Source organism: Cetorhinus maximus, chromosome 4 (genome assembly GCF_964194155.1).
Source record: "Cetorhinus maximus chromosome 4, sCetMax3.hap1.1, whole genome shotgun sequence".
NCBI classification, from domain to species: Eukaryota; Metazoa; Chordata; class Chondrichthyes; order Lamniformes; family Cetorhinidae; genus Cetorhinus; species Cetorhinus maximus.
Genome location: NC_135882.1, coordinates 171,282,318 through 171,308,270, shown reverse-complemented (window position 1 = coordinate 171,308,270; position 25,953 = coordinate 171,282,318). Strand labels below are relative to the sequence as shown.

Sequence of the window (25,953 nt, the reverse complement as noted above, 5' to 3'; positions counted from 1 at the left end):
GAGAATGTGAAACTGGCTACCACAGGGAGTGGTTGAGGTGAATGGCGTAGATATGTTTAAGAGGACCAGCAAGTGAGGGAGAAAGGAATAGAAGGATATGGAGATGGGGTGAGACGAAGAGTGGTGGGAGGAGATTCATGTGGTGCACAAACACTGGCATGAACAAGCTGAGTCTAATGGCCAGACATGTGCAGTCAGTTCTAATACATTAATCGAAAGCTAGTCTCAGTAATGGTGACCATGAAACCATAATTGATTGTCATAAAAATCCATCTGGTTCACTGATGTCCTTTAGGGAAGGAAATCTGCTGTCCTTACCTAGTCTGGCCTACATGTGACTCCAGGCCCACAGCAATGGGGTTGACTCTTAACTCCCCTCCGAAATGGCCCAGCAAGGGAAATTAGGGATAGACAACAAATGCTGGCCTTACCAACAACGTCCACATCCCATGAATGAATAAAAAAAAAAATTTGGTTGCTCCAACGGAAATTGTAAATTGCAGCAAAGCGAGATAGTAAAAACAGAGGAGATACAAGTTCAAAGTTCGTGAAACTATTGGCCGAACCAAAAGCTATGAATAACGTAACAACAAAAATACACCAAAATGACTCAAAAATACACACATAAGCAAGTGTTAACCAGACCAGGAAACAATAAAGTACTCATTACAAAATTGAAAATCAGAATGTATTTTCAGTCTGATGCTCTTTCTCATACCCAACCTAGAGAAGATCGAAAAGTTGGCTAGCATCTTAAAAATGGGCACAATCCCTCAACATTCAACAACTTAAGAACACCCCTAACCTGCAAAGACAATTAGTCCCACGAGTTGTGTGATGCAAGCAGTAGGGGCCGGATTTTCACAAATTTTCTAGCTCCCGCCTCAATTTAAAGGGCCCCATTACACCCAATTTTCATCCCAGGGAGACAGGGGTGGGATAAAGTCTGGCCTGCCAACCCCGGAAGCAGATACTAGGCAGCTACAGGGTGTTGGGCGAAGGCCAACATGGCTGGTTAGAAGGCCTGCCTTGGTTCTCTGGGCCTTTGTCATACTTGTTTTAGAAACTGTTAAGCCCTCTAACCCTCACTCCTTACACTCCCTCACCCACCCACTGACCCCCCCATACCCCCTCAATGGCAGCTTATGCCACCCACCCACCCTCATGCCCCTTCATACCTACCATGCAACATCCATGGCCTCTCATCCAGTATCCAGAAAGGGCAGATCTCAGGAGTCATGTGGAGATGAAAAGAAACTTCTAACAATCTAAAACAGCTCTCACTTATACATACTTGATGGTGAAAAACTTTCATTCCTAGTTTTTAAATCCCCTCAAGTGGTTTATCTCTTATTAAAATAAACAAACTTCTATTCAGAACCCACATCAAAGACAGATAATCCTTTGGTAGCCTCTTTAAACTGTCAATCAACCAGTGAACTCAGAACCCCCCTGTTGAGATAATTGTGGTTTATAGAACTCAGTCAAACATTCATAATATCATGATAACAGCCCTTGGGAAACATCAACGAAGACCTTTATTGCAACTGTACAAACCAATGGTAATGTTTTTTTCTAACCTGCACCAGGTGGTCTGTCAATCAGAGCAATCCGGCAGAATTTCTTTAAACTCTCACTGGCAGTTTAAGCCTGTTCTTTTCCCAAGTTTAACGAGCATATCTAAATGTAAAAGACTTCTAATTATGACACTTAAACAGGCCTTATCCATCCTTCAAGAGTGTTTACATCCACTCCATCGATTCCTGACACCTACACCGCAGGTTAGGCACTTCAGCCGGCCAAACTGGGGTCTGTTTGAACTCAGCACTAAGTTCAAATGGTCCCTGCTGAGTTCAGGTTTCACTCCTGTGTGAATCACACCCCTTCCCCTTCGCCCTGCCGGCAAAAATGGGATATATCAGAAATGGGGGCAGGACTTCTCCAGCCAGGTCCTACCCGCCATTTTTAAAAGGTGCCCTGAGTCCTCCTGACTTTGAGAAAATCTGACCCTAGGCAATCTGGACTGACCTTTTTTCATCCAATTTAATACCTAACATGCCTCAATAAGATCATCGCTCAGACATTCCTTTCCCAAGTGGAACAGGCCAAGACTATCCAGCCTTTCCTGATATCTTGAACTGCTGAAACTAGAGGCCAGCCTCATGGTTCCCTTCTGCACTCCCCCCACTGAGTCTCTACCATTTGTCTCAGCAACAAGAACTGCATCGAGTACTGAAGGTGTGATCTGGCCAGAACATTGCACTCATGACAATCCTCTGACATTGTCATCAATGGGCTTCAGGTCATTCAAGAGGCCCTTGTCCAACGGGGTCGAGAATTTGCCGGAAGGCCACAGGTCCCTCTAACTGATGAAATGACAAAAGGTCAAGGCATTATCATGGCACCCTATGGAAGGTCCTGGAAGCAGCAACGGAGATTTACAGTGACTGTTCTCAGGAACTTCGGTTTAGGCAAAATTGCATTTGAGGCTATCTAGCTGTTCTCTCCATCGGTAGATTGGGTGGGTGATCACTTTGCAAAACAGCTCTCTCTTTAGTCCACGAGCGTGACTCCAAGCTTTGGTGTTTTGATTTTCTCCTCCCACTCCCACTCTTGACCTCTCTGTCCTCCACCTCCGACAAACTTCCCAGGGAGATCGGGGAATGTCACCTCATCTTTCACTTCGGCACTTTAACAACTTCTGGACTCAACATCAAATTCAAAGAACAGATTCAGATCATAATCCGAAGAGGGATTTTCGTAATGCTTTTCACAATCTCAGGACATCCCAAAGCACTTTGCTTCCTTTTTTTGAAGTGTAGTCACCATCATAATGTAGGCAACACAACAGCCAATACACATACAGCAAGCGCATTGAAAAAATGACCAGATTATCTGCTTTAGCGATATTAGTTGAGGTATAAATATTGGCCAGGACACTGGGGGAAAGCTCCCGTGCTCTTCTTACAAATGTTTTTTTTTAATTCTTTCACGGGATGTGGGTGTCGCTGGGCAAGGCCAGCATTTGTTACCCATCCCTAATTGCCCTTGAACTGAGCAGCTTGCTAGGCCATTCCAGAGGGCAGTTAAGAATCAACCACATTGCTGCATGTCAGGAGTCATGTGTAGGCCAGACCAGGTAAGGATGGGAGATTTCCTTCCCCAAAGGACATCAGTCGGCAATCGATAATGGTTGCCATGGTCACCGTTACCGAGACCCAGCCTTATATTCCGGATTTTATTAACTGAATTCAAATTCCACCAGCTGCGGTGGTGGGATTTGAACCAGAGCATTAGCTGAATTATTAGTTCAGCAACATTACCACTACGCCATCGTCTCCCCCGAAATCATCATCACCAGAGCCCGAAAGAAGCCGCGGGTGTTAAAGTTCCCATTTTTATTTCGAGTGTTATTAATTTCTAAAACCGTCCCTCAATCAACATTGCTTTAAAAAAAAACACAGATTATCTGGTCAGTGCTGTGTGGGAGTGGGGGGGGTGGGGGGGGGCTTGCTGTGCACAAATTGACTGCTGCAATTCCTATGTTGGAAGATGATTGGTGTAGTGGTGATGTCGCTGGACTAAGTAAATCCGTCGGCCCAGGATATGAGTTCAAATCCCACCACAGTGGCTGGCGGAATTTAAATTCAAGTAATTAATCTGGAGTTATAAAACCTAGTCTCAGTAGCGGTGGTAACTACCATCAATCGTGGTAAATATCCTTTAGGGAAGGAAATCTGCTTTCCTTGTGACTCCAGACCCACAGCAATGTGATTGACTCTTCACCGCCCTCCGAAATGGCCTCGCAAGCCGCTTAGCTCAAAGGCAGACAGACGACGACAAGTGTTGGCCTCGCCAGTGACACTCACATCCCATGAAAGAATAAGAACAGTGACAACAGTTAAAAAAAATGAGCTGTAAGTGGCTTTGGGATATCCTGAGTCTCTCTCTGTGTCTCTAAGAGAATGGAATGAGGTCTGAGTGGAGGAAAACCCCCACTGAAAATTGCACAATGAAGAATATGCTGAAAATACACAACCATTTCCTGCCATATCTAGAAAGGGAAAGCGCTGGCTAACCTTGGGGGATGCAGAACCAGGGTTGCCAATTCTGGTCTGGGTGCATGCCAGAGAGTTTCGCCTTTTTCACCCCTCCCCACCCCACATCTCCAATATTTCTGTAACTAATAAAACTCTTATGAAAACACAACATTTGTTTTTCAATGACTCATGCACGTTTCTTTTCAGCTGGTGATCAGGAGATTTAATCTTTCAATTTTAGAAAATTCAGGACAGAGTTGAAGAGGTGAATGTTATGTTCCTGTGCTGAAAGGTGATTGTTCAACAACAACCACAAAAAAAAACTGCTCCAACAATGAAGCAATTGTTCATCGGAGCCTTTCTTTGGCTGCTGTCATTTAAGTAGTAGCTTTGGTAAAGTTTGGCCAGAGGCTCTTTGTTGCTAAGGGGTTCTTTACAGTTTCTAAGGGTGGAGAGAGTGTCGACGCCCGGACCAGAGGGACACGTAAGGGCGGTTTCTCTCACTTATGTACCTGAGGTTTCACTGTATCATTCTCGCCGGGGCAGAACCCAGCAGCGCAAACACTTCTCCCCCTCGGGTAGGGCGCGGTCTCCTGTACCTTCCTAAACCTGCCAGCCAGTCCCTTTCCTGCACTCACTCTTGTGCTTGCTCTCAACAGGTGAAGGTAGCGTTCGGCTTCCTCACTAGCGCCCTGCTGCTGTAATTGAGATCCTGGGCGGTGGATAAAAGGGAGAAAAAGGAGAGAGACTACAAGCATGCCTTGGATTACACCAAGAAGTGTCCTCTGCTTCCTACTCTTTATGGTGAGGATTTTAATCACTGCAAATTTGGTCGTAGTTGGGGATTTTTAAACAGAAAGAGGGCTTTTGCAGTTTGCAAACTTTTAAATTGGTCCTTTCGATTTTTAAATTTTACTTGCAAATGTATTTTTTTATATAATGTTATTGCGCCTTTCTCAATAGCAAAAGCCACTGTGCATTTAGCCACTTTTACAAACTTTTGACAATCAAACTTTCTATTGTTCAACATTGTCCTCTCATCTGTGGTCCTTATTTTTTGTTTAAACTGCTGTTTCCAATGTCCCTACCTTGGGCTAAAAGCAAAATACTGAGGAGGATGGAAATCTGAAATAAGAATAGAAAATGCTCATTACAGATGCTGTCAGACCGGTTGAGTTTTTCCAGCATTTTCTGGGGGTTTTTTTTATCCCTACTTTGGGCTCTGGGGTTGGAGCAGAGCTGAAGTAGAAGAGGTTTTGTCAGGGATTCCTTTTTGGGACTCTGTTCCTTTGCCCCAAATATTTCCTGGATTCTGTGCTCAATAAAATCCGAAAAAGGTTTCTGGACTTGAGCGCTCCTGTAATTGGAGGCAATCATATTGTTGGACACATGCACTGGAACCTGGGTCCATTCGCTGAACAATCTTTGTCAGTTCTGGATTTAAGCAGAATCGAATTGGCTGAATGTATGTGAATAATAATTTTTCTGAGCAACATTAAAGGTACGATATGAAATTGGCATTATCTGCACTCCGGACTAACAGCAAATTGTAATTCGTACCCATTTCAATGATACTTGTATTTTGAGGGCGTTGAGATTGTGTCTTCTGCTTCCTTCTCTGCCCTTACCCTGCCCAAGGGCTTAGTAAGAACTTATTTTTTTTTCGTGATTTAAAAGAGCATTAGGTTTTAATCGCTCCGCCATTGGCGGCCGAACCTTCAGCTACCTGGTCCCAAATCTGGAATTCCCTCCCTAAATCTTCCTGCCTCTCTGTATTCCTAAAGCCTACCTCTTTGACCAGGCTTTTGGTCACCTGTCCTAACATATGTTTGTGTGGTTCAGTGTCAAGCTTTGTTTGATAAACGCTCCCATGATGTGCCTTGGGGCGTTTTCATCCACAATATAAGTTTACTTATTGTTCAGCTGATGTCACGATGACCCAAAAGGTAATTAACCATGGTCCCAGGATCAATTCCAAATCTGCGCTGTTAGTCAATTTTAGCCAAAGCAGTAGTTGCAACCATTGACAAATTGGACTACGTTTCCATGACAAGACATTATTCAGTGACCAATGCTGGAAGTTTATTTATGTAGATGGTGGGTGACAGCAGAACCAACCCCCACCAGCACCCCCCCCCCCCCACCCCCCCCCCCCCACATCCAATTGAAAGATTGCAAAAAACTAGGGTTGTATTCCCTGGAATTTTGAAGGTTAAGGGGTGATTTGATCAAAGTTATCATTAAGGGAAACAGCGCAAAGAGAAACTATTTACGCTCGTTGGCAATTCTAGGACTCGGGGACCCACCCTAAAGCTTAGAGCCAGACTTTTCAGAAGTGACATATAAGAAACATTATACAAAGGGTGATAGAAGTTTGGAAGCCTCTTCCACAAATGGCAGTCAATGCTTGATGAATTAAAGTGTTAAAATTAGGAGTCCTAGCGGGATAGGCTCCGACTCCCCACGATCCTGAATTGAACAAGGAACAAAGAACAAAGAAAAGTACAGCACAGGAACAGGCCCTTCGGCCCTCCAAGCCTGCGCTGATCATATTGCCCGTCAACTAAAACATTTTGCGTTTCTGGGGTCAGTATCCCTCTATTCCCATCCTATTCCCAATTGGATAAGGCCGTTCTGGAAAAGTGAGTGAGTGAGTCTAAAGTTTAGGGCCAGTCTTTTCAGGAGTGAAGTTAGGAAATTCTGCACAATTCACATTTTTTTTTTGTCATGTAATAGTTTTGTGTAAATTTATAGTGGTGGCTTCAAAGCGTTCCTGCTATTTGAACCCTAGGACATTGTGTGACCACCTGAACTTGAGGTTAACATTCTTAGCTTGCAGCTGACAGCTCAGTGGATACAGATAGGTAGGAAAAAGTAAGTTGTGAAGAGGACATCAGGAGGCTACAAACAGATAGAGTTAGGGTTAAGTGAGTCGGCAAAGAATGGATGAGTGTTGGCCGAGCCACCCCGTGAGTACCTTTTTAAATTACCACACGTAGTTAGAGCAAAGCCAAAACCACCCGTGATCCATCACCCTGCGACCAAAAGAACTTACGGGTCTGAGTCAAGCCTCAATCAGCCGGTAAGGGTTTGGGTGAAACATGTATAGTAAGATACTCAGTGTTAGTTGCAAGTGATGATAGTTTGCGGACTTCCACTGTTACAACTCGCCCATTAAGACATGACCCCACTTGGGTAAGAGATGTGAGGAAGACGGGTTAATGTGTAGCTATTATACAGAAAGGAAGATTATTTCCTTCAAGAAGAGATGGGAGAGAAATACAGAGAAAATTGAGAAGAAAGATGCCTTTTATGATGGGTAAGAGCAATATTGGTGTTGAAGGAGCTAAAGATAATTTTATTATAGAAAATAGATACAAAACTTTTACATAGGTTGACTAAAAAAAATTTTTAATTTACTGTTTGAAAGACATTGGCTTATTTTTAAATGATCATTTTGTTCATCTGTGTTCAGGTATATTAATTGTATTTTAATTGTGGCCAGTCATGGATCTATCACTTTTTATTCTTGAGTAATGCGCCAATTTGAGACCAAAAATGGTAAATCGGTAGCTCGTTTTAAGGATCACCCGACACCAATTTCATGGACGTGAACAGAAGAGCTATCTAGTTGCTCTCTCCGCTCGACCTTTGTCTATGAAGCAAGGGGGAATTTGGAATTCAACAATTTATATACATTCCCAAATCACCTTGTGTTGCATGTTGATGTTCCAGTTCTACTTATTTTGGTGTCTTAAAAAGAGTTAAGCGTATGGGCGTATGTGCAAGATGTCGCTATTGCTGTCAGATACGATTCTGCTTTCGTCCTAATACGCTATTGCGAGTTTAACATTTTGGGAATTGTAAGACATTTCGACTTTTGGGGCACTCTTGCAAAATGTGAAGTAGCCCACCTTTCTAAATCCATCGATGTGCCCTTGTTTAACATTACTTCACACATGTAGGAATAAATTATTTATTCCACTTCTGCTAGCTGACAAGAATTTATCCAACCAATGCAATGACTAATGTAAGTGCTCTGCTTGCACTTATTGTTCAGTTTGTTTCCAATAGCTTGGAAGCTTTTAATTTTGACTTTTGGCTAAATTATCTCTTCTGGTCAGTATTCCTGGATGGATTGTGGAGGGAAATCAGCCAGGCTTCCTACTCCTGATCACTCTGGAAAGTACATTTGCCTTGCTCTCGAGTGAGGACAGAATTCCTCATGGATAGAGAACTGGGATGAGAGAGTGATCGGAGTTCCTAAAATGAATATGTTTCTTGTTAAATGTGCTAGGTAATTAGTTAGTATACAGAGCTGTGATTGAGGTGTCAGCTGTGGCTCAGTTCATAGCACCCTCGCCTTTGAATCAGAAGGTTGTGGGTTCATGTCCCACTCCCGGAAACCAAGAACTGTGAATGTACTCGAAAGAGTTACAATCTGTGACTGTTGATAACTCGAAAGAGTTACAGAGCTGTGATTATACTACATTAGCCACCCTCCTCCTTGACCTGGCCTTCTCCAATACCTCTCTTCTATCATCCAGTTCCCTATCTGTTCTTGTATGATTCCGTTCCTGCTGATCCAAATACATCAGGTTCACCTCCAACGATGGCTGCTACTCCCTCCTCAACACTGTCGCCTTCCAATTCTCCCCCAAGGATCTATTTTTGGCACTCCCACCTTTCTTACCAATGTTCAACTCTTTAGCAACATTAGCCACTGGCACAGAGGTGACCTTTCACCTTTATGCTGGAAATACCCAGTACAATCTTCCCAGCGTTGCCCTGAACTGCCTCAGTGCTGTCAGACTGCTGACCCGATATAGAGTATTGAGTGAGTCACAATGTCCTCCAGCTGAACATTAGGGACACCAAAGCTCTCATCTTTGGTCCAATCCCACTTCCTTGCTGTTGACTCCATCTCCATTTTTAAGCCACTTTCTCAGGCTGAACAAGTCTGTTTGTGATCTTATTCGACCCTAAATTATACTTTAAGCTCTACACCTCACCCATCCCCAAGTCTGGCATGCTTCCACCTCCTCAACATTGTCATCCTCCTCCCCTATCTCATTCCACTGATTTATCCTCCATGCACCCCTTTATCACCTCAAGGCTGGTCTCTTAACCATTCACCTCCACATTCCAAGACACTGCCACACAGATTGTGTCCCACACTAAACTGGTAACCCCTCTGACCTTAGCTTCCTCACCCCTGAGTGCATTCATTTTGAATCTTCATCAGCAAGTCACCCAATGGTTTTGCTCCAATCCTTGTCTGTCGGCTCCTCCGCTTGATCTACTTATCCAGCTGTTTTGCTTTTCCAAGGCTTGTCTTCCCAGTGCCGAGCTTTCATTCCCCCTTGCTCCTACCCACTGGATCTGTCGCCTTAAACCCCTCTCCGGTTCTCTCGCTCCACCTTCACCCTTACAGGCATGGGTTCCGTGTCCTTCTTTGTGAAGCACCTTTGGCTGGAGGGGCTGAATGGCCTCCCCCTGTTCCTATGTTATCATTGATGCGACATTCCTGTTTCATGTATTTTTACAGAGATATTGGCCAACGTTCTTTGTAAGCTGCGCATGCACCAGACTGTGCAGCAACCTGGGAGATAGCATGCAGGCTACTCACATGCTGTCCCCTTTAAGATACCGTGTGTATATAGCTGTATAAAAAGAATTTGAAGGCACCATGCATTCAAATGAACTGACCACGCACGAAATAAATTGGAAGGGGACGTTGGCATTGACCCAAGTATTTTAGAGAGATATTAAGAGCTTTTGGTATAGGGGGTAACATAATAGCGTGGATAGAGGATTGGTTAGCTAACAGGAAACAGAGAGTAGGGGTAAATGGGTCATTTTTGACTTGGCAAGATGTGACGAGTGGTGTGCCACAGGGATCAGTGCTGGGGCCTCAACTCATTACAATCGACATCAATGACTTAGACCCAATGTACGGTTGCTAAATTTGCTGATGACACAAAGATAAGTAGGAAAGTAAGTTGTGAAGAGGACATGAGTCTACAAAAAGATATAGATAGGTTAAGTGAGAGGGCAAAAATTTGGCAGATGGAGTATAATGTGGAAAAATGGGAACTTGTCCACTTTGGCCACAAGAATAGAAAAGCAGCACATTATTTAAATGGAGAGACACTGCAGAATCCTGTGGCAGAGAGGGATCTGGGTGTCCTGAGACATGAATCTCATAAAGTTAGTATGCAGGTGCAGCAAGTGATTGGGAAGGCCGATGGAATGTTGTCATTTATTGCAGGGGGAATGGAATATAAAAGTAGGGATTTTTGCTACAGCTGTACAGGGTGTTGATGAGACCACATCTGGAATACTGGGATCTTGGTCGTCTTATTTAAGAAAGGATATAAATGCATTAGAAGCAGTTCGGATAAGGTTCACTTGACTGATGCCTGGGATGGTAGGGTGGGTGGGGGTGGGTGTGGGGGGTGGGGATTATTTTACGAGGAAAGTTTGGACAGTTTGGGCCTGTATCCATTGGAGTTTAGAAGAATGAGAGGTGATCTTATTGAAACATATAAGGTCCTGAGGGAACTTTACAGATGGGTGCTGAAGGGGCGTTTCCCCTGCAGGAGATGCTAAAACTATAAAACTAGAAAATAAAGAGTCTCCCACTTAAGACGGAAATGAAGAGTATTTTTTCCCCTTGGAGAGCTCTTTGGAACTCTCTTCCCCAGAGAGCAGTGGAGGCGGGGCCATTGAATATTTTCAAAGCAGAGGTAGATAGATTCTTAATGAACAAGGGAGTCAGGGGTAGGCGGAATGTGGAATTGAGGTCGCTGTCAAATCAGCCATGTGGTGAGGGGAGGGGGTGGTTGAATGGCAGAGCAGACGTGAGGAGCCAAATGGCCTACTCCTGCTCCCAATTCAAACGTTCGCATGTACGCCTATAATATTAACCTGAGAAATGCTATATAAACGTTTTAGACATTCATCCAGTAATATCGTCAACACATCATGTCTTTAGTTACAGTTTCTGTCGCCTTGACTACTTCATTATAATTGCCATGTAGCGAGCTTCAGGCAAACTCAGGCATCAACAAGCTTAATCTTGGTAGCATTTGCGCACCCTTTATTACTAAGGCAATTATTTTAATGGGCGGGACCCCCACACTCTGTATGCAATAAAAAGACGATTGCAGGTTCCTGAACGTGCAGTGTTTGTGTGTCATAGGAGGCCATTTGTCTCATTGTTCCTGTGCTGGCTCTTTAAAAGACCCACCCAGTTCGTCCCACTCCTCCTGCCCTTTCCCTCCGTAGCCCTTCCATTTTTAAGGAGAGACCTGATTCCCTTTTGAAAGCTAGTCACAGGACAGTTGCAGCGCCGAAGGACGCCATTCAGCTCATGGTCTCCGCAGCGGCTCTTCGAACGAGAGTGTTCGCTTTAGTGCCATTGCCCCACCTTCTCCCCATTAACTCTACACGTTACTCCTTTTCAGACAACAGGCTTGATTTCCTTTTCGAATGCTTCCATTTGAACCTGCCTCCCCCACAACTGTCAAGGCCAGCGAAATCCAGACCTTAACCACTCGCTGCGTGAGAAAGATTTTCCTCGTTGTTTTGCTTCTTTCGCCTTGAAGCCCATTGCCTTGCCGTTCTCAACCCTTCCACGAGTGGGAACGGTTCCCCCCCTTACCCACCCCTGTCCTGAGCTCTGCTTTCGCTGCCCTGTCAGGCAGCAAGTTCTACATCACATGCTGAGTAAAAAATAATAAAAACTCTCCTACCTCCCCACAATCTGTCGTAACATGTTTAATAGCTTTGAATAATGTGGTTAGCAGGAATGTAACCGATGGCTATAGCATATTGTGCTGGTCTCATGTTCTTTTTAGCATTTTAAATATGCTTTGGGGAGACCATTTGCTTTCTGTTTTAAACATACCAACTTGAAGTTACAGAAGCAAAATACTGTGGACGCTGGAAAATTTGAACAAAAATATAAAATGCTGGAAATCTCTGGGGGTAGGGGAGAGAGGGAGGGAGAGAGTTAATGTTAGGTGGAGAGGCAGAGAGGATTAGGGAGTAAGTTCCAGAGCTTGGGGCCTAGGCAGCTGAAGGCGTGGCGGCCAGTAATGGAGTTATTGAAATTAGGGAGAGAATTTTCTCCCCGCGATGTGGGGCTGAGCGGGCTCGCAGCTGATTGCGCGCCGCCATTTTAGGAGGGCCTGCCAATTAAGGCCTGCCCGGAGTGACGCACACCGGGAGGCGCTGAGCGATCCCTGTGCGGGCGGGGTGGTGGTGGGAGGGGGAGTGGGCTGAGTCGGGGGCCTGCTCTATTTCGCATATGCGCACGAAAGAGCGCAGAAATCATCCCTGAGGCGCAGAGCTGCCCCAGAGAGATTAGTTTGATGACGAAAAATTTAAATTAAAAAAATATAATTCATGCGGCAGTGTCACATGAGCTGGGACACGTCGATGAATTTTAATTAAAAATTTTTATTCAATTTATAAACACTTCATGAAACCTCATCCCGCCCGTCGATGAGGTTTCATGATAAACGCCTGGGCTCTTCGCCTGATCCCCCCACCCCAGCCAACCAGCTTAATTAGATTATTGACGGCCTTAATAAGGCCTTTGACAGCTCGGCGGACACGCAGCCAATTCTGGTGCGCACCCACTGGCTGAAGATCTGAATGACGCGCGGTGACGTCAGGACGCGTGCCCAACATCACCGCGTGCCATTTTACACGTCGGCGAGCGGGGTCCACACCACCACCAACCCCCCCACCCCTGGACGCCGACCAGTAGGTTCAGGCCTAGGAATTGATATTAAATAACAAAGTTTGCCTTCGCTTGTTAATAAGCCTCTTTTCGCATTTCCTCCCCCTCCCCTGCTGTGTTCTGCAACTGGATTAATCAGACTGCCAGATGTGCAGCAAGGTGGTGTCTTTGCGACTAACGCAGAGTCATTACATGTTTTGGAATCAAAGCTTTGGACTGTAATTTATTTATCAAAAATATATATCTCGTGTCCGATTCCAGCTCTATTCTCAGACCGGGCGATGCTGCGAGAAAAGATTTTCAAAGGACAGGTTTGATGCAGTGATTCCACCACAGGTCTCTGAAGGGGAAGCTGTTCTTACAGGTAAGGCATGGCTGTGATAGCAATACGGTAATTAATGAAGATTTGCATTTATATAGCACCTCTCATGACCACTGGATGCCTCAAAGCACTTCAGAGCCAATGAACTACATTTTTTTGAAGCGAAAATAATGTGGAAACTTTAGCAGCCAATTTCTGCACAGGAAGCTCTCACAAACAGTAAAATGTGACAAAGACCAGATAAATCTTTTTGGAGTCATATTAATTGAGGATTAAATATTGACCAGGACACCAGCGAAAACTCCCCGGCCCTTCTTTGAAATAGTGCCAGGGGATCTGATAACGTGCCGCTCAATTTAGCGTCTCACCCAAAGGCAGCTCCCCTGACAGCGCAGCCCTCCCTCAGTACTGCACTGCAGCGTTAATCTTGAGCTTTGAGTTCAAGTTGCCGCAGTGGGGTTTGAACCCACAACCTTCTGACGCAGAGGAAAGGGAGCTACCAGCTGAGCCATGGCTGACACATGCAGCAATCCCTTTAGTTTAAGAATAATAGAATCAGACCTGGAGGTTTATTGGTGTGTATTGGAACTGCTCACTCTCTTTTTATTCCTTCATGGTATAGGGCTGTTGCTGGCTAGGCCAGCATTTATTGCCTATCTCCAATAGCCCTTGAGAAGGTGGTGGTGAGCTGCCTTCTTGAACCGCTGCAGTCCATGTGGTGTAAGTACACCCACAGTGCTGTTAGGGAGGGAGTTCCAGGATTTTGACCCAGCGACAGTGAAGGAACGGCGATATATTTCCAAGTCAGGATGGTGAGTGACTTGGAGGGGAATTTGCAGGTGGTGGTGTTCCCATCTATCTGCTGCCCTTGTCCTTCTAGATGGTAGTGATCGTGGGTTTGTAAGGTGCTGTCTAAGGCGATTTGGTTAGTTCCTGCAGTGCATCTTGTAGATGGCACACACTGCTGCTACTGTTCATCGGTGGTGAAGGGAGTGAATGTTTGTGGATGTGGTACCAATCAAGTGGACTGTTTTGTCCTGGATGGTGTCAAGCTTCTTGAGTGTTGGGGGAGCTGCGTTCATCCAGGCGAGTGGAGAGTATTCCATCCCACTCCTGACTTGTGCCTTGTCAATGGTGTACAAGCCTTGGGGAGTCAGGAGGTGAGTTACTTATTGCAGGATTCCTAGCCTCTGACCTGCTCTGGGAGCCACAGTATTTATATGGCTAGTCCAGTTCAGTTTCTGGTCAATGGTAACATCCAGGATGTTGATAGGTGTATTTCTTTCTAGCATTGCTGTCGGGTTCTGGTCACCACATTTTAAGATGGATGTGAGGGTCCTTGAGATGGGCAAAGGAGGTTTGGCAGAATGGTTCCAGGGATGGGGTATTTTAGCTGTGAGGTTAGCTTGGAGGAGCTGGGGTTCTTCTCCTTGGAAGAAAGACGATTGAGGGAGATAGAGGTGCACAAGATTATGACAGGTTTAACTAAGGCAGGAAAAGAAAAGCTGTTCCCATTAGCTGATGGTTCAAAGACTAGGGGACCCGTAGCTTTAAGGTTTTGGGCAAGAGATGCAGGAGGAAGACCCTTTTATACACAGTGATTGGTGATGACCTGGAACTCACTGCCTACGAGGGTGATGCAAGCAGAGACAATGAATGATTTCCGAAGCAAACTGGATGGTCACTTGAGGGAAATAAACTTGCAGGGACACAGGGATTGAGCGGGGGAATGGGACTGACTGGATTGCTCTACAGAAAGCCAGCATGGACTCGTTGGGCCTAATGGCCTCCATCTGTGCCGTTATGACATAACAGAGACTAAAATCCATGTTTGATGTGACTGGACCAGAGTGTCTAGATTGACTATCTGTGGGCAATGTCAACATGGGGGAATGAGCGGCAGTGGGTGCAGGAGAGGACTGGATTAAATGGATAAACATTCCCGGGAGCTACACTGAGGAGAGGAGAAGGGGAGATGGCATGAACCTTCACAGCACTTCTTGGGAGCTAGGAAGAGAAGTGCTTCCACCTGACGCCCCCAACTACTTCTGCCACCAGATTCCCATCAACCCCCATTCAAAGCCCCCCCACCCACAATTCCACTTCTGGCCAGGGATAGGGCACACCTGGCATCAGACTTCATCCGGGGTTCAGGAATTCTATTAGCCTCCTCCGGAGCGCTGCCCACCCAACGGGAAGCCAAGCCTGTCAATCAGGCCAAACTCTGGGAGGGGAGCCTGCAGTGGTCAGAGGTCACATTGTGAGCTTTGACCTCTGAAGTATGTGGGGAATTCTGGGTTTCCCGTGCACTAACCAGACCACTCCTGCCCCCTCCACCACACACACCCTACCGGCCCCCAGCCATCCGCAAGTAAGAGTGCCCCCTTCTGATTCTATCCTTCTCCCTGGCGACTGCCTGAGGTTGGACCAGACTCCACGCAACCTTGGTGTCCCAATCGACCCTGAGATGAGTTTCTAACCACATATCCACCAGCGCCATGACCACTGATTTCCAACTCCATAACATTGCTCAATCCTGCCCCCTGCATCAGCTCATCTGAACTGTCAAAAGTTCTCATCTAAGCTGTCAAGCATGCCTTTGGTACCTCGAGGTTTAACTACTCTGTTCGTGGGCCTCCCATCTTCCACCTGACATAAACTTGAACACACCCAAAACTCTGCTGCGCTTAATTTACACAAAGCCCTGTTCACCTATCAGTCCCCTGTGCTCACTGACCTATATTAGCAACATTAAATTAAATGTAAACTAGACCATAGTTTGCAAATCCCTCCATCAGATCGGCCCTCCCTATCGCTGTAACCTCCTCCAGCTGCACAACCCTCCGAGATCTGCGTTCCTCCAATTCTGGCTCTTGTATTCTCTGACTTGAATCTCTCCACCATTGGTGGTTGTGTCCTCTGCTGGCTGGGCCCTAGGCTCTGGAATTCCACCCCCCACCCCCAACATCTCAGCCCCGCCACCCCTCCTCCTTTAAAAACTGCTACTTGGGTCAAGGTCCCCTCACCTATAATAGCCCTTTTGTGGCTCGGTGTCAAACTTCAATTAACAATGCACTTATGAAGCGACATTAAAGGTGATAGGTAAGTGCAAGTTATCATCATTGTTGCTGAGCCCACATAGATGAGTGTTTTTTAAAAAATTTATCCATTCATGGATGTGGGATGGGGCCAGCATTTATTGCTCATCCCTAAGAGGGCATTTTAAGAGTCAACCACGTTATTGTGGGTCTGGAGTCACTCTAAAGGGCATTAGTGAGCCAGATGGGTTTTGACAACAATGGTTCAATGGTCAATTCCAGATTTTTATTGAATTCAAATTTCACCATCTGCCATTTAACCCAGAGCATTACCCTGGGTCTCTGGAATACTAGTCAGTGACAATACCACTAGACCACCGCCTCCCCTTGTCCTCCTGGTGACCTTGGAACCCGGGAAGATCAGTGCTGCAGGGCACAATCCTAGCCTAGTGGCTATTGTTAGTGGACTTTTAAGACAGAGGTTGGTTCAAGTCCTACCTTGGCCAGTTTTCAATTGGTTTTACACAGAAGGTTGCAAGGCAGTGGAATTCATGTTCAACGTTAAGGGTTGAACAAAGACTATGGGCTAGGTTTTCTGTCTTGAAGGCAGGTAGCGGGAGTCAGGAAATTTCCTGGTTCAGCACCCCCCCTACCATGTGAGAAAGTGCCTCAGGCGGTGCAATTTTCGGGGATGGGTGTGTGTGTGCTGGAGTCTGGAGCCCCCAACCCCTGGACACAGATCAGAAGCAGCTACAGGGGCTGCCGAGCGCTGAGGCGGGCTGGTTAAATGGCTTTGTCCCGGTTGTGTTGTTAAATATTAGGCACTTGAGTCCTCACCACTTGTACTGCCTTGCGTTCCATGCCCCATTCATGCAAACCCATGCTCACCCGTGCGCTCTCTACCCACCCCCAATGGCCCCTCATACCCTCTGTGCCAACTCATGCCCCTCCTCCTGCCCCCCCCAATGGTCGCTCATACCCTCCATGCCAACCCATTCTCAATTACTTCAGTGCAACTAGAGATGGGCAATAAAACTGGCTTTTGCCTGTGTTGCCAGCAGCCCAAGTAATTTCAAAAATGGGATCATTGCCTGTGAATTTTAACAGGCAATGTATCTATTGGAAGTATGTGTTATGTAATTGACACAGATTTGGTAGAAAGCCTAATGCACCTATGATGGAAGAATGAAAGGCGATCTCATTGAAACATGTAAAAATTTTAAGCGGATTGACAGGATCGGAGCTTAGAGATTGTTTAGCCAGGCAGGAGGGTTTGGAGCTCGGGGTGGGGGAGTGGGGGGTGAGGGGTGGGGTGCCAAAGTCTCAGGACCAGGGGTCAGCCATTTAGGGCTGAGATGAGGAGAAATTTCTTCACTCAGAGGGTGGTGAATCTTTGGAATTCTCTACCCCAGAGGGCTGTGGATGCTTAGCTGTTGAGTATATTTGAGACAGAGATTGATAGATTTTTGGGAATTGAGGGATACAGGAATAGAATGCGAAAGTAGAGTTGGTGTAGAAGATGTTCTCGAATGTCATAGCAGGTTTGAGGGGGCACTATGGCCTATTCCAGCTCCTCTATCTTATGTCCTTCATTTACATATATTTTTAATTCCAGTGAAATTTCATGACTGCCATTTGGGAAAACGCATTAAGTTGAGCACCAATGACGCAAATTTTAAAATCCATTCCAATGGCTCATTATACGCAGTCCGCACTCTAAGCATTGATACAACATATCACCTCAAAGTGATTGCAAAGGATCTAAAAACACATGAGAGTTGGAAAGCGACTGTCCACTTGAACCCTGCAGCAAAAGACTTAACAAACAAAGGAAATGAGGTAAGAAATAACTGTTCAAAAAAACGAACTTGTGAGTTTGATGGTAGAATATCGGTTTAATCACTTTTATAGCTGAGAATGTTCAACCCCAGATAGAATTCGAAACGCTCTCGTGATCGCAAACAGGAATAGCATTTCATTGTTTTTCAGCCTCACTTCCTCTCACACTGGTTGTTCCCCTTTGCACTGGCCTGTAAGACCAATATATGGATGGTCACGTCAATTCTTATTCTGCTATGTCCAGCAGCAGACAGGAAAGAAGACTTGGCTTGTACTCACTTAGCTTTCAGTTCTTTAGACTGAATTTGGTAGCTTTTAATTTTTTTTTTTACAGAAGTTCTGCCATGTTTAAAAATGTCGGTTTTTAAAAAAAATAAAATTGAAGCGGACGTTTTTGTGGCATTGCTTCTGATATGTGAGAGAAAGCAAGAAATAGGAACTGGAGTCGGCCATTTAATGCTTCCACCATTCAATAAGGTCATGGCTGATCTCATGCCGCAACTCTACTTTCCTGCACTATATCCCTTAATTCACTGAGTGCCCAGAAATCTATGGACCTCTGTTGTGAATATTCTCAATGACGGAGCATCCACAGCTCTCTGGGGTAGAGAATTTCAAAGATTCACAACCCTGTGGAGTGGAGAAATGTCACCTCATCTCAGGCCTAAACGGCCATCCCAAGTTCTCTCTGAAGTGGAGAAATATCACCTCATCTCAGGCCTAAATGGCCATCCCTAGTTCTGGATTCCCCAACCAGGGGAAACATCCTTGCAGCATCTACCCTGTCAAATCCCTTGAGAATGTTACCTTTCCAGAGGTTCACTAGTCTCTGGGAAAATAAGAACCACCCAACATTCACCAAATGTACAAACGAACTAGGAGCAGGAGTAGACCACTCAGCCCTTCAAGCCTGCTCCGCCATTCGTAAGATCTGATTCTAACCTCCCGCCTACCCCTTGATAACCTTTCACTCCCTTGTTTATCAAGAATTTAGCTCTTGACTTAAAAAATTTTCAAAGACTCTGCTTCCACCACCTTTTTGAGGAAGAGAGTTCCAAAGACTTTCAACCCTCTGAGGGAAAACGTTATCTCCTCATCTCTGTCTTCAATGAGCGACCCCTTATTTTTAAACTATGACCCCTAGTTCTAGATTCTCCCACAAGAGGAAACATCCTCTCCACATCCACCCTGTCAAGACCCCCTCAGGATCTTGAAGGTTTCGAACAAGTCGCCTCTTACCCTTCTAAACTCCAGTGAATACAAGCCTAACTTGTCCAACCTTTCCTCATAAGACAACCTGCCCATTCCTGGTATTAGCCTAGTAAACCATCTCTCAACTGCTTCTAGCGCATTCACATCTTTCCTTAAATAAAGGGATCAATTCTGTATGTATTGCGTCATCAGCAAATTTAGCAACCATACCATCTGTCCCTTCATCCAAGTCATTTACATAAATTGTAAAAAGTTGGGGCCCCGCTCTGTTTCTACTCTAACATTGCGAATGGGCCTTGGACCCCTCCCAGTCTGTCAATCTGGAATTATCAATCAATAGACCTCTCTAGATCTCTCATTGTGTAATGGACCTCTATCTGGTTACCTCTAAGTCTATACTGCTCACCAAAGTCATTGAGCCCATATGAGAATCACAGAATCACAGCTACAGCACAGAAAGAGACCATTCTGCCCCTCATGTCTACACACGCTCTCTGAATGAGCAGTTTACCTAGTGCCATTCTCCTGCCATCTCCCCGTAACCCTGCACATTCTTCCTTTAAAAAAATAATCCAATTCCCCCTTGAATACCTCGATTGACCCTGCCTCCACCATACTCTCGGGCAGCGCATTCCAGATCCTAACCACTCGCTGCGTGAAAAAGTTTCTACTCGTGTCTCCACCGTTTCTTTTGCCAGTTACCTTAAATCTTTGCCCTCTCGTTCTCGATCCTTCTACCAATGGGAGCAGTTCTCCTTATCTACTCTGGCTAGACCCCTCATGATTTTGAATTCCTTTATCAAACCTCCCCTCGGCCTTCTCTCCCCGCAAGGAGAAAAGTCCCGACTACTCCGATCTATCTATGTAATGAGGTTCCTCATCCCTGGAACCATTCTTGTGGCTGAGGTTCTTTTAAGATGGGACACACAATGCCCGGAATTTTCCAGCCCCTCACGTCGGTGAGATCTTCCGATTGTGATGTGAACGGAGATTTCAATGGCTTGCCGGCACTGCTGCGGTGGTTTCTGGAGGGGGGGAGGGGGAGGGGGGGGGGGGGCGGAGGAGGAGGAGGAGGAGGAGGAGGGGGAGGGAGGAGGGGGAGGGGGAGGGGGAGGAGGAGGAGGAGGAGTGGGAGGAGGAGGAGGGAGGGGGAAGGGGGAGGAGGAGGGAGGGGAAAGGGGGAGGAGGAGGGAGAAGGGGAGGGAGGAGGAGGAGGGAGAAGGGGAGGGAGGAGGAGGGGGAGGGGGAGGGAGGGGGAGGAGGAGAAGGGGGAGGAGGAGAAGGAGGGGGAGGAGGGAGGGGGAGGGGGAGGGGGAGGGGGAGGAAGAGGGGGAGGGAGGAGGAGGGGGGAGGGGGAGGAGGAGGAGGGGGGAGGAGGGGGGGGAGGGGGAGGGGGAGGAGGAGGAGGGGGGAGGGGGAGGAGGAGGAGCAGGAGGGCGAGGAGCAGGAGGGCGAGGAGAAGGAGGGCGAGGAGGAGGAGGGGGAGGGGAGGAGGAGCAGGAGGAGGGGGAGGAGGGGGAGGGGGAGGAGGGGGAGGAGCAGGAGGAGGGGGAGGAGGGGGAGGGGGAGGAGGGGGAGGGGGAGGGGGAGGGAGTCGGTGGGGGGGCAAGGGTGCTGGAAAATTCCAGCCAATGTGTTATTCTGCAATTAAGGTGGAGCTGTGTTTAGGGCGGCCTGTTCCAATGATGCCACAAGGCATAATTGGTATAACTTGGCCTACCCAGTCAATTGAATCAAAAACTTTCAACTTGCGTTTTTTTTTTAAAAAAAGGAATGATTAATGCCTGGTCACTGGTAGCTGCCCTGCCTGGTCTGTTGTGATTTGCTGCCGTTTCATGAATGGGAAGTGCAGAAGTAGAGCTTTTTGGACTGTAAGGCTTTTTTATTTGCAGTACTATACCACGTGAGGAACAGGAATGAGCAAAACTAAACTACGACAACACCACCACCACCAGAGGCAGGCATGATTACTGTGTGACATGCTACCTAGGCAGGTAGCATTAGAAACGTGGTAGAATTTGATATGCATTACTCCCATTTTCCAAGCCAACAGTGGGCCAACGCCAACAGATTTGGCCCCAAGCCCATTCTGTGAGGCAGCCTGGGTCACTGCTAAATTGCCTGGGACAATTTATTCGGGCAATTCAGGAGGCCAGCTGAAATACAATAATTGGGGGCTTCACACCTAAGGGAGGGACCCCACTGTAAAATGGGCCTAACAATGAGCAAAACAAAAACAGAAATACCTGGAAAAAACTCAGCAGGTCTGGCAGCATCGGCGGAGAAGAACAAAGTTAACGTTTCGAGTCCTCATGACCCTTCAGCAGAACTTAGTAAAAATAGGAGAGGGGTGAAATATAAGCTGGTTTAAGGTGGGGGGAGAGAAGTGGGGGGGAGGGTGGTTGTAGGGACAAGCAAGCAGTGATAGGAGCAGATAACCAAAAGATGTCACGGACAAAAGAACAAAGAGGTGTTGAAGGTGGTGATATTATCTAAAAGAATGTGCTAATTAAGAATGGATAGCAGGACACGCAAGGTACAGATAGCTCTAGTGGGGGTGGGGTGAAATAAGACTAAAAGGGCATAAAAGGTATAGCTTTAAAAATAATGGAAATAGGTGGGAAAAGAAAAATCTATATAAATTATTGGAAAAAATAAAAGGGAGGGGGAAAGAAACGGAAAGGGGGTGGGGATGGAGGAGGGAGTTCAAGATCCAAAGTTGTTGAACTCAATATTCAGTCCGGAAGGCTGTAAAGTGCCTAGTGGGAAGATGAGGTGCTGTTCCTCCAGGCTGGGCCTGGATCGCTCAGGGTTCCTCAGCGACCCCAGTGCTGCCGGGAACTGGCCTTTGAACTGAGAAAACGTCGGCATTTGCAAGGCTTGCCTTCGAAGAGCCAACACTGGCGGGAACGGGCCTCCTCCTGTGCTGTGAACTCTTACCATTCTGTGACATTTCTTCCAATTCTTTTGCAGGCTATCAAGAGGAAATGTCCCATTGTCTATTTTCCAAAAACTCACAAGTCGAGGCGCCAGAAGAGAGAGTGGATCAACCCACCTTTTGCCATCAGAGAAAATCAGTGGCCCATCAACAATCCAATCGCTGTTGTAAGTGACGTAGAAACATTTTGCCTCACAATATTAAAATATGAACCACATGTGAGACACTGGGCCCAATTTTAACCCCTTCAAAACCCACCCACTTTCCCCAATGTTAAAAGCAAAAAAACTGCGGATGCTGGAAATCCAAAACAAAAATAAAAATACCTGGAAAAACTCAGCAGGCCTGACAGCATCTGCGGAGAGGAACACAGTTAACGTTTCGAGTCAGTATGACTCTTCAACAGAACTAAGTAAAAATAGAAAAGAGGTGAAATATAAGCTGGTTTAAGGGGGGGTGGGACAGGTAGAGCTGGATAGAGGGCCAGTGATAGGTGGAGATAACCAAAAGATGTCATAGACAAAAGGACAAAGAGGTGTTGAAGGTGGTGATATTATCTAAGGAATGTGCTAATTAAGGGTAGAAAGCAGGACGAGCAAGGTACAGATAGTCCTAGTGGGGCTGGGGTGGGGTGAAGGAATCAAAAAAGGCTAAAAGGTAGAGATAAAACAATGGATGGAAATACATTTAAAAATAATGGAAATAGGTGGGAAAAGAAAAATCTATATAAATTATTGGAAAAAAAAGGGGGATCGGAAAAGGGGTGGGGATTGAGGAGAGTGTTCATGATCTAAAATTGTTGAACTCAATATTCAGTCCGGAAGGCTGTAAAGTGCCTAGTCGGAAGATGAGGTGCTGTTCCTCCAGTTTGCGTTGAGTTTCACTGGAACAATGCAGCAGGCCAAGGACGGACATGTGGGCATGAGAGCAGGGTGGAGTGTTGAAATGGCAAGCGACAGGGAGGTCTGGATCATGCTTGCAGACAGACCGAAGGTGTTCTGCAAAGCGGTAACCCGTCTGCATTTGGTCTCTCCAATGTAGAGGAAACCACATTGGGAGCAATGAATGCAGTAGACTAAATTGAGGGAAGTGCAAGTGAAATGCTGCTTCACTTGAAAGGAGTGTTTGGGCCCTTGGAGGTGAGGAGAGGGGAAGTGAAGGGGCAGGTGTTGCACCTTCTGAGGTTGCATGGGAAGGTGCCGTGGGAAGGGGTTGAGGTGTAGAGGGTGATGGAGGAGTGGACCAGGGTGTCCCGGAGGGAACGATCCCTGCGGAATGCCGCCGGGGGGGTGAAGGGAAGATGGTGGCATCATGCTGGAGTTGGTGGAAATGGTGGAGGATGATCCTTTGAATGCGGAGGCTGGTGGGGTGATAAGTGAGGACAAGGGGGACCCTATCATGTTTCTGGGAGGGAGAGGAAGGTGTGAGGGCGGATGTGCGGGAGATGGGCCGGACACGGTTGAGGGCCCTGTCAACCACCATGGGTGGAAAACCTCGGTTAAGGAAGAAGGAAGACATGTCAGAGGAACTGTTTTTGAAAGTGGTATCATCAGAACAGATGCGACGGAGGTGAAGGAACTGAGAGAATGTGATGGAGTCCTTACACGAAGCGGGGTGTGAGGAGCTGTAGTCGAGGTAACTAAGGGAGTCGGTAGGCTTGTAATGGATATTGGTGGACAGTCTATCACCAGAAATTGAGACAGAGAGGTCAAGGAAGGGAAGGGAAGTGTCAGAGATGGACCATGTGAAAATGATGGAGGGGTGGAGATTGGAAGCAAAATTAATAAATTTTTCCAGGTCCAGACAAGAGAATGAAGCAGCACCGAAGTAATCATCGATGTACCGGAGAAAGAGTTGTGGGTGGGGGCCGGAGTAGGACTGGAACAAGGAATGTTCCACATACCCCATAAAGAGACAGGCATAGCTGGGGCCCATGCGGGTACCTTGTTGTTCCCCACAGTTAAAATCGGTTCAAATATTCCCAAAAATAATTGATTGGCGTCTCTTGGGAACCGTTCAAAACGTTTTAGAGCTGTGTTTGGGTGAAATCGTGAAGTGCCTTAGACTTCAAGTAAAATGTTGAAGGAAAAAGTTTGGGATTTAACTCGGATTTCTGGATGGTTCCCAGTGCAGGGCAATTGCCCAGGGGAAGTTTGCACCTCTGGGCAATTGCCATGCAAACCTTACCTGGGAACTTCCGAAGGGGATTCCCCAGCGCGTCTTGGGGTACTGCCCCCACCCCTACAATAAGATGCTGGGGAGCCTCGGGAGTTACAGCTTAATGTAAAGCACAAGAAGAAGGAAGCTATGTTAAAACCTTCATTTTAAAGCAAGCTGGTTGGCTCCAGCTGGAGCGTGTGCACCAGTATTTACCAGAAGGCTTTGAGAATGGGGGAAAGCAGCAAGGCCAGGTGCTCGAAGGTTCTGCTAAATGTGACATCAGGCACTGGGTTATCACGAGCGAGCTGGGTGGCTGGAGTCACCAGGAAATTGCCCGACTTGGTAGACCCCGCCCCCTCAGTTTAAAGAGCCCCGTTAGACATAATATCGGGGGAGGCAAGCGGCGGAATGGAGTTGCCCCTGGAAACAGATCGTAGGCAGCCATGGGGGCTGGCCGGTGCCAAGGTGAACTGGTTAGAGGTCCTGCCTCAGTCCTCCGGGACTTCATTTCTGTTTTTTAGAAGCTGTGAGGCTCTCAAGCTCCACCTCTCACACACCCAACACACCACCGTCATGGCTCCTTCATGTCAGGTCATGCATGCCAAACCCATGTCCCCATGCCCACTCATGCCGCCTCCATAGCCACTCACCCCAGAATCCACCATGGGCAGACCTTCTGTTTATTTATTCATGGGATGTGGCCTTTGCTGGCTAGACCAGCGTTTATTGCCCATCCCTATTTGCCCTTAAGAAGGTGGCGATGAGCTGCCTTCTCGAACCGCTGCAGTCCATGTGGTGTAGGTACACCCACAGTGCTGTTAGGGAGGATTTTGGATTTTGACCCAGCGACAGTGAAGGAACGGCGATATATTTCCAAGTCAGGATGGTGAATGACTTGGAGAGGAACTTCCAGGGGGTGGTGTTCCCATCTATCTGCTGCCCTTGTATTTCTAGATAGTAGTAGTCATGGGTTTGGAAGGTGCTGCCTAAGGAGCCTTGGTAAGTTCCTGCAGTGCATCTTGTAGATGGTACACACTGCTGCCACTGTGCGTTGGTGGTGGAGGGACTGAATGTTTGTGGATGGGGTGTCAATCAAGTGGGCTGCCTTGTCCTGGATGGTGTTGAGCTTCTTGGGTGTTGTTGTGGCTGCACTCATCCAGGCAAGTGAAGAGTATTCCATCACACTCCTGACTTGTGCCTTGTAGATGGGTGGATAGGGCTTTGGGGAGTCAGGAGGTGAGTTACTCATCGCAGGATTCCTAGCCTGTGACCTGTTCTTGTAGCCACAGTATTTATATGGCTAGTCCAGTTCAGTTTCTGGTCAATGGTAACCCCCAGAATCTTGATAGTGGAGATTCAGTGATGGTAATGCCATTGAATGTCAAGGGGTGATGGTTAGGTTCTCTTTTTTTGGAGATGTTCCTTGCCTGGCACTTGTGTGGCATGAATGTTACTTGCCACTTGTCAGCCCAAGCCTGGATATTGTCCAGATCTTGCTGTATTTGGACATGGACTCCTTCAGTATCTGAGGAGTCATGAGTGGTGCTGAACATTGTGCATTCATCAGCGAACATCCCCACTTCTGACCTTAAGATGGAAGTAAGGTCACTGATGAAGCAGCTGAAGATGGTTGGGCTGAGGACACTACCCTG

The 25,953-nt window shown here is 46.7% G+C and overlaps 1 protein-coding gene across 1 annotated transcript in view; it reads left to right on the top strand.

The window, feature by feature from the left end:
* The first annotated feature begins 4,571 nt into the window (after positions 1-4,571).
* Positions 4,572-25,953, top strand: part of LOC144680034 (desmoglein-2-like) — a 60,667-nt gene continuing 39,285 nt past the window's right edge. The window contains exons 1-4 of the mRNA XM_078541131.1: positions 4,572-4,844; positions 13,054-13,156; positions 17,768-17,991; positions 22,177-22,308. Of these exons, the coding sequence (XP_078397257.1) occupies positions 4,797-4,844; positions 13,054-13,156; positions 17,768-17,991; positions 22,177-22,308 (507 nt within the window). The 5' untranslated portion in view covers positions 4,572-4,796. The remainder of the gene's footprint in view (positions 4,845-13,053; positions 13,157-17,767; positions 17,992-22,176; positions 22,309-25,953) is intronic.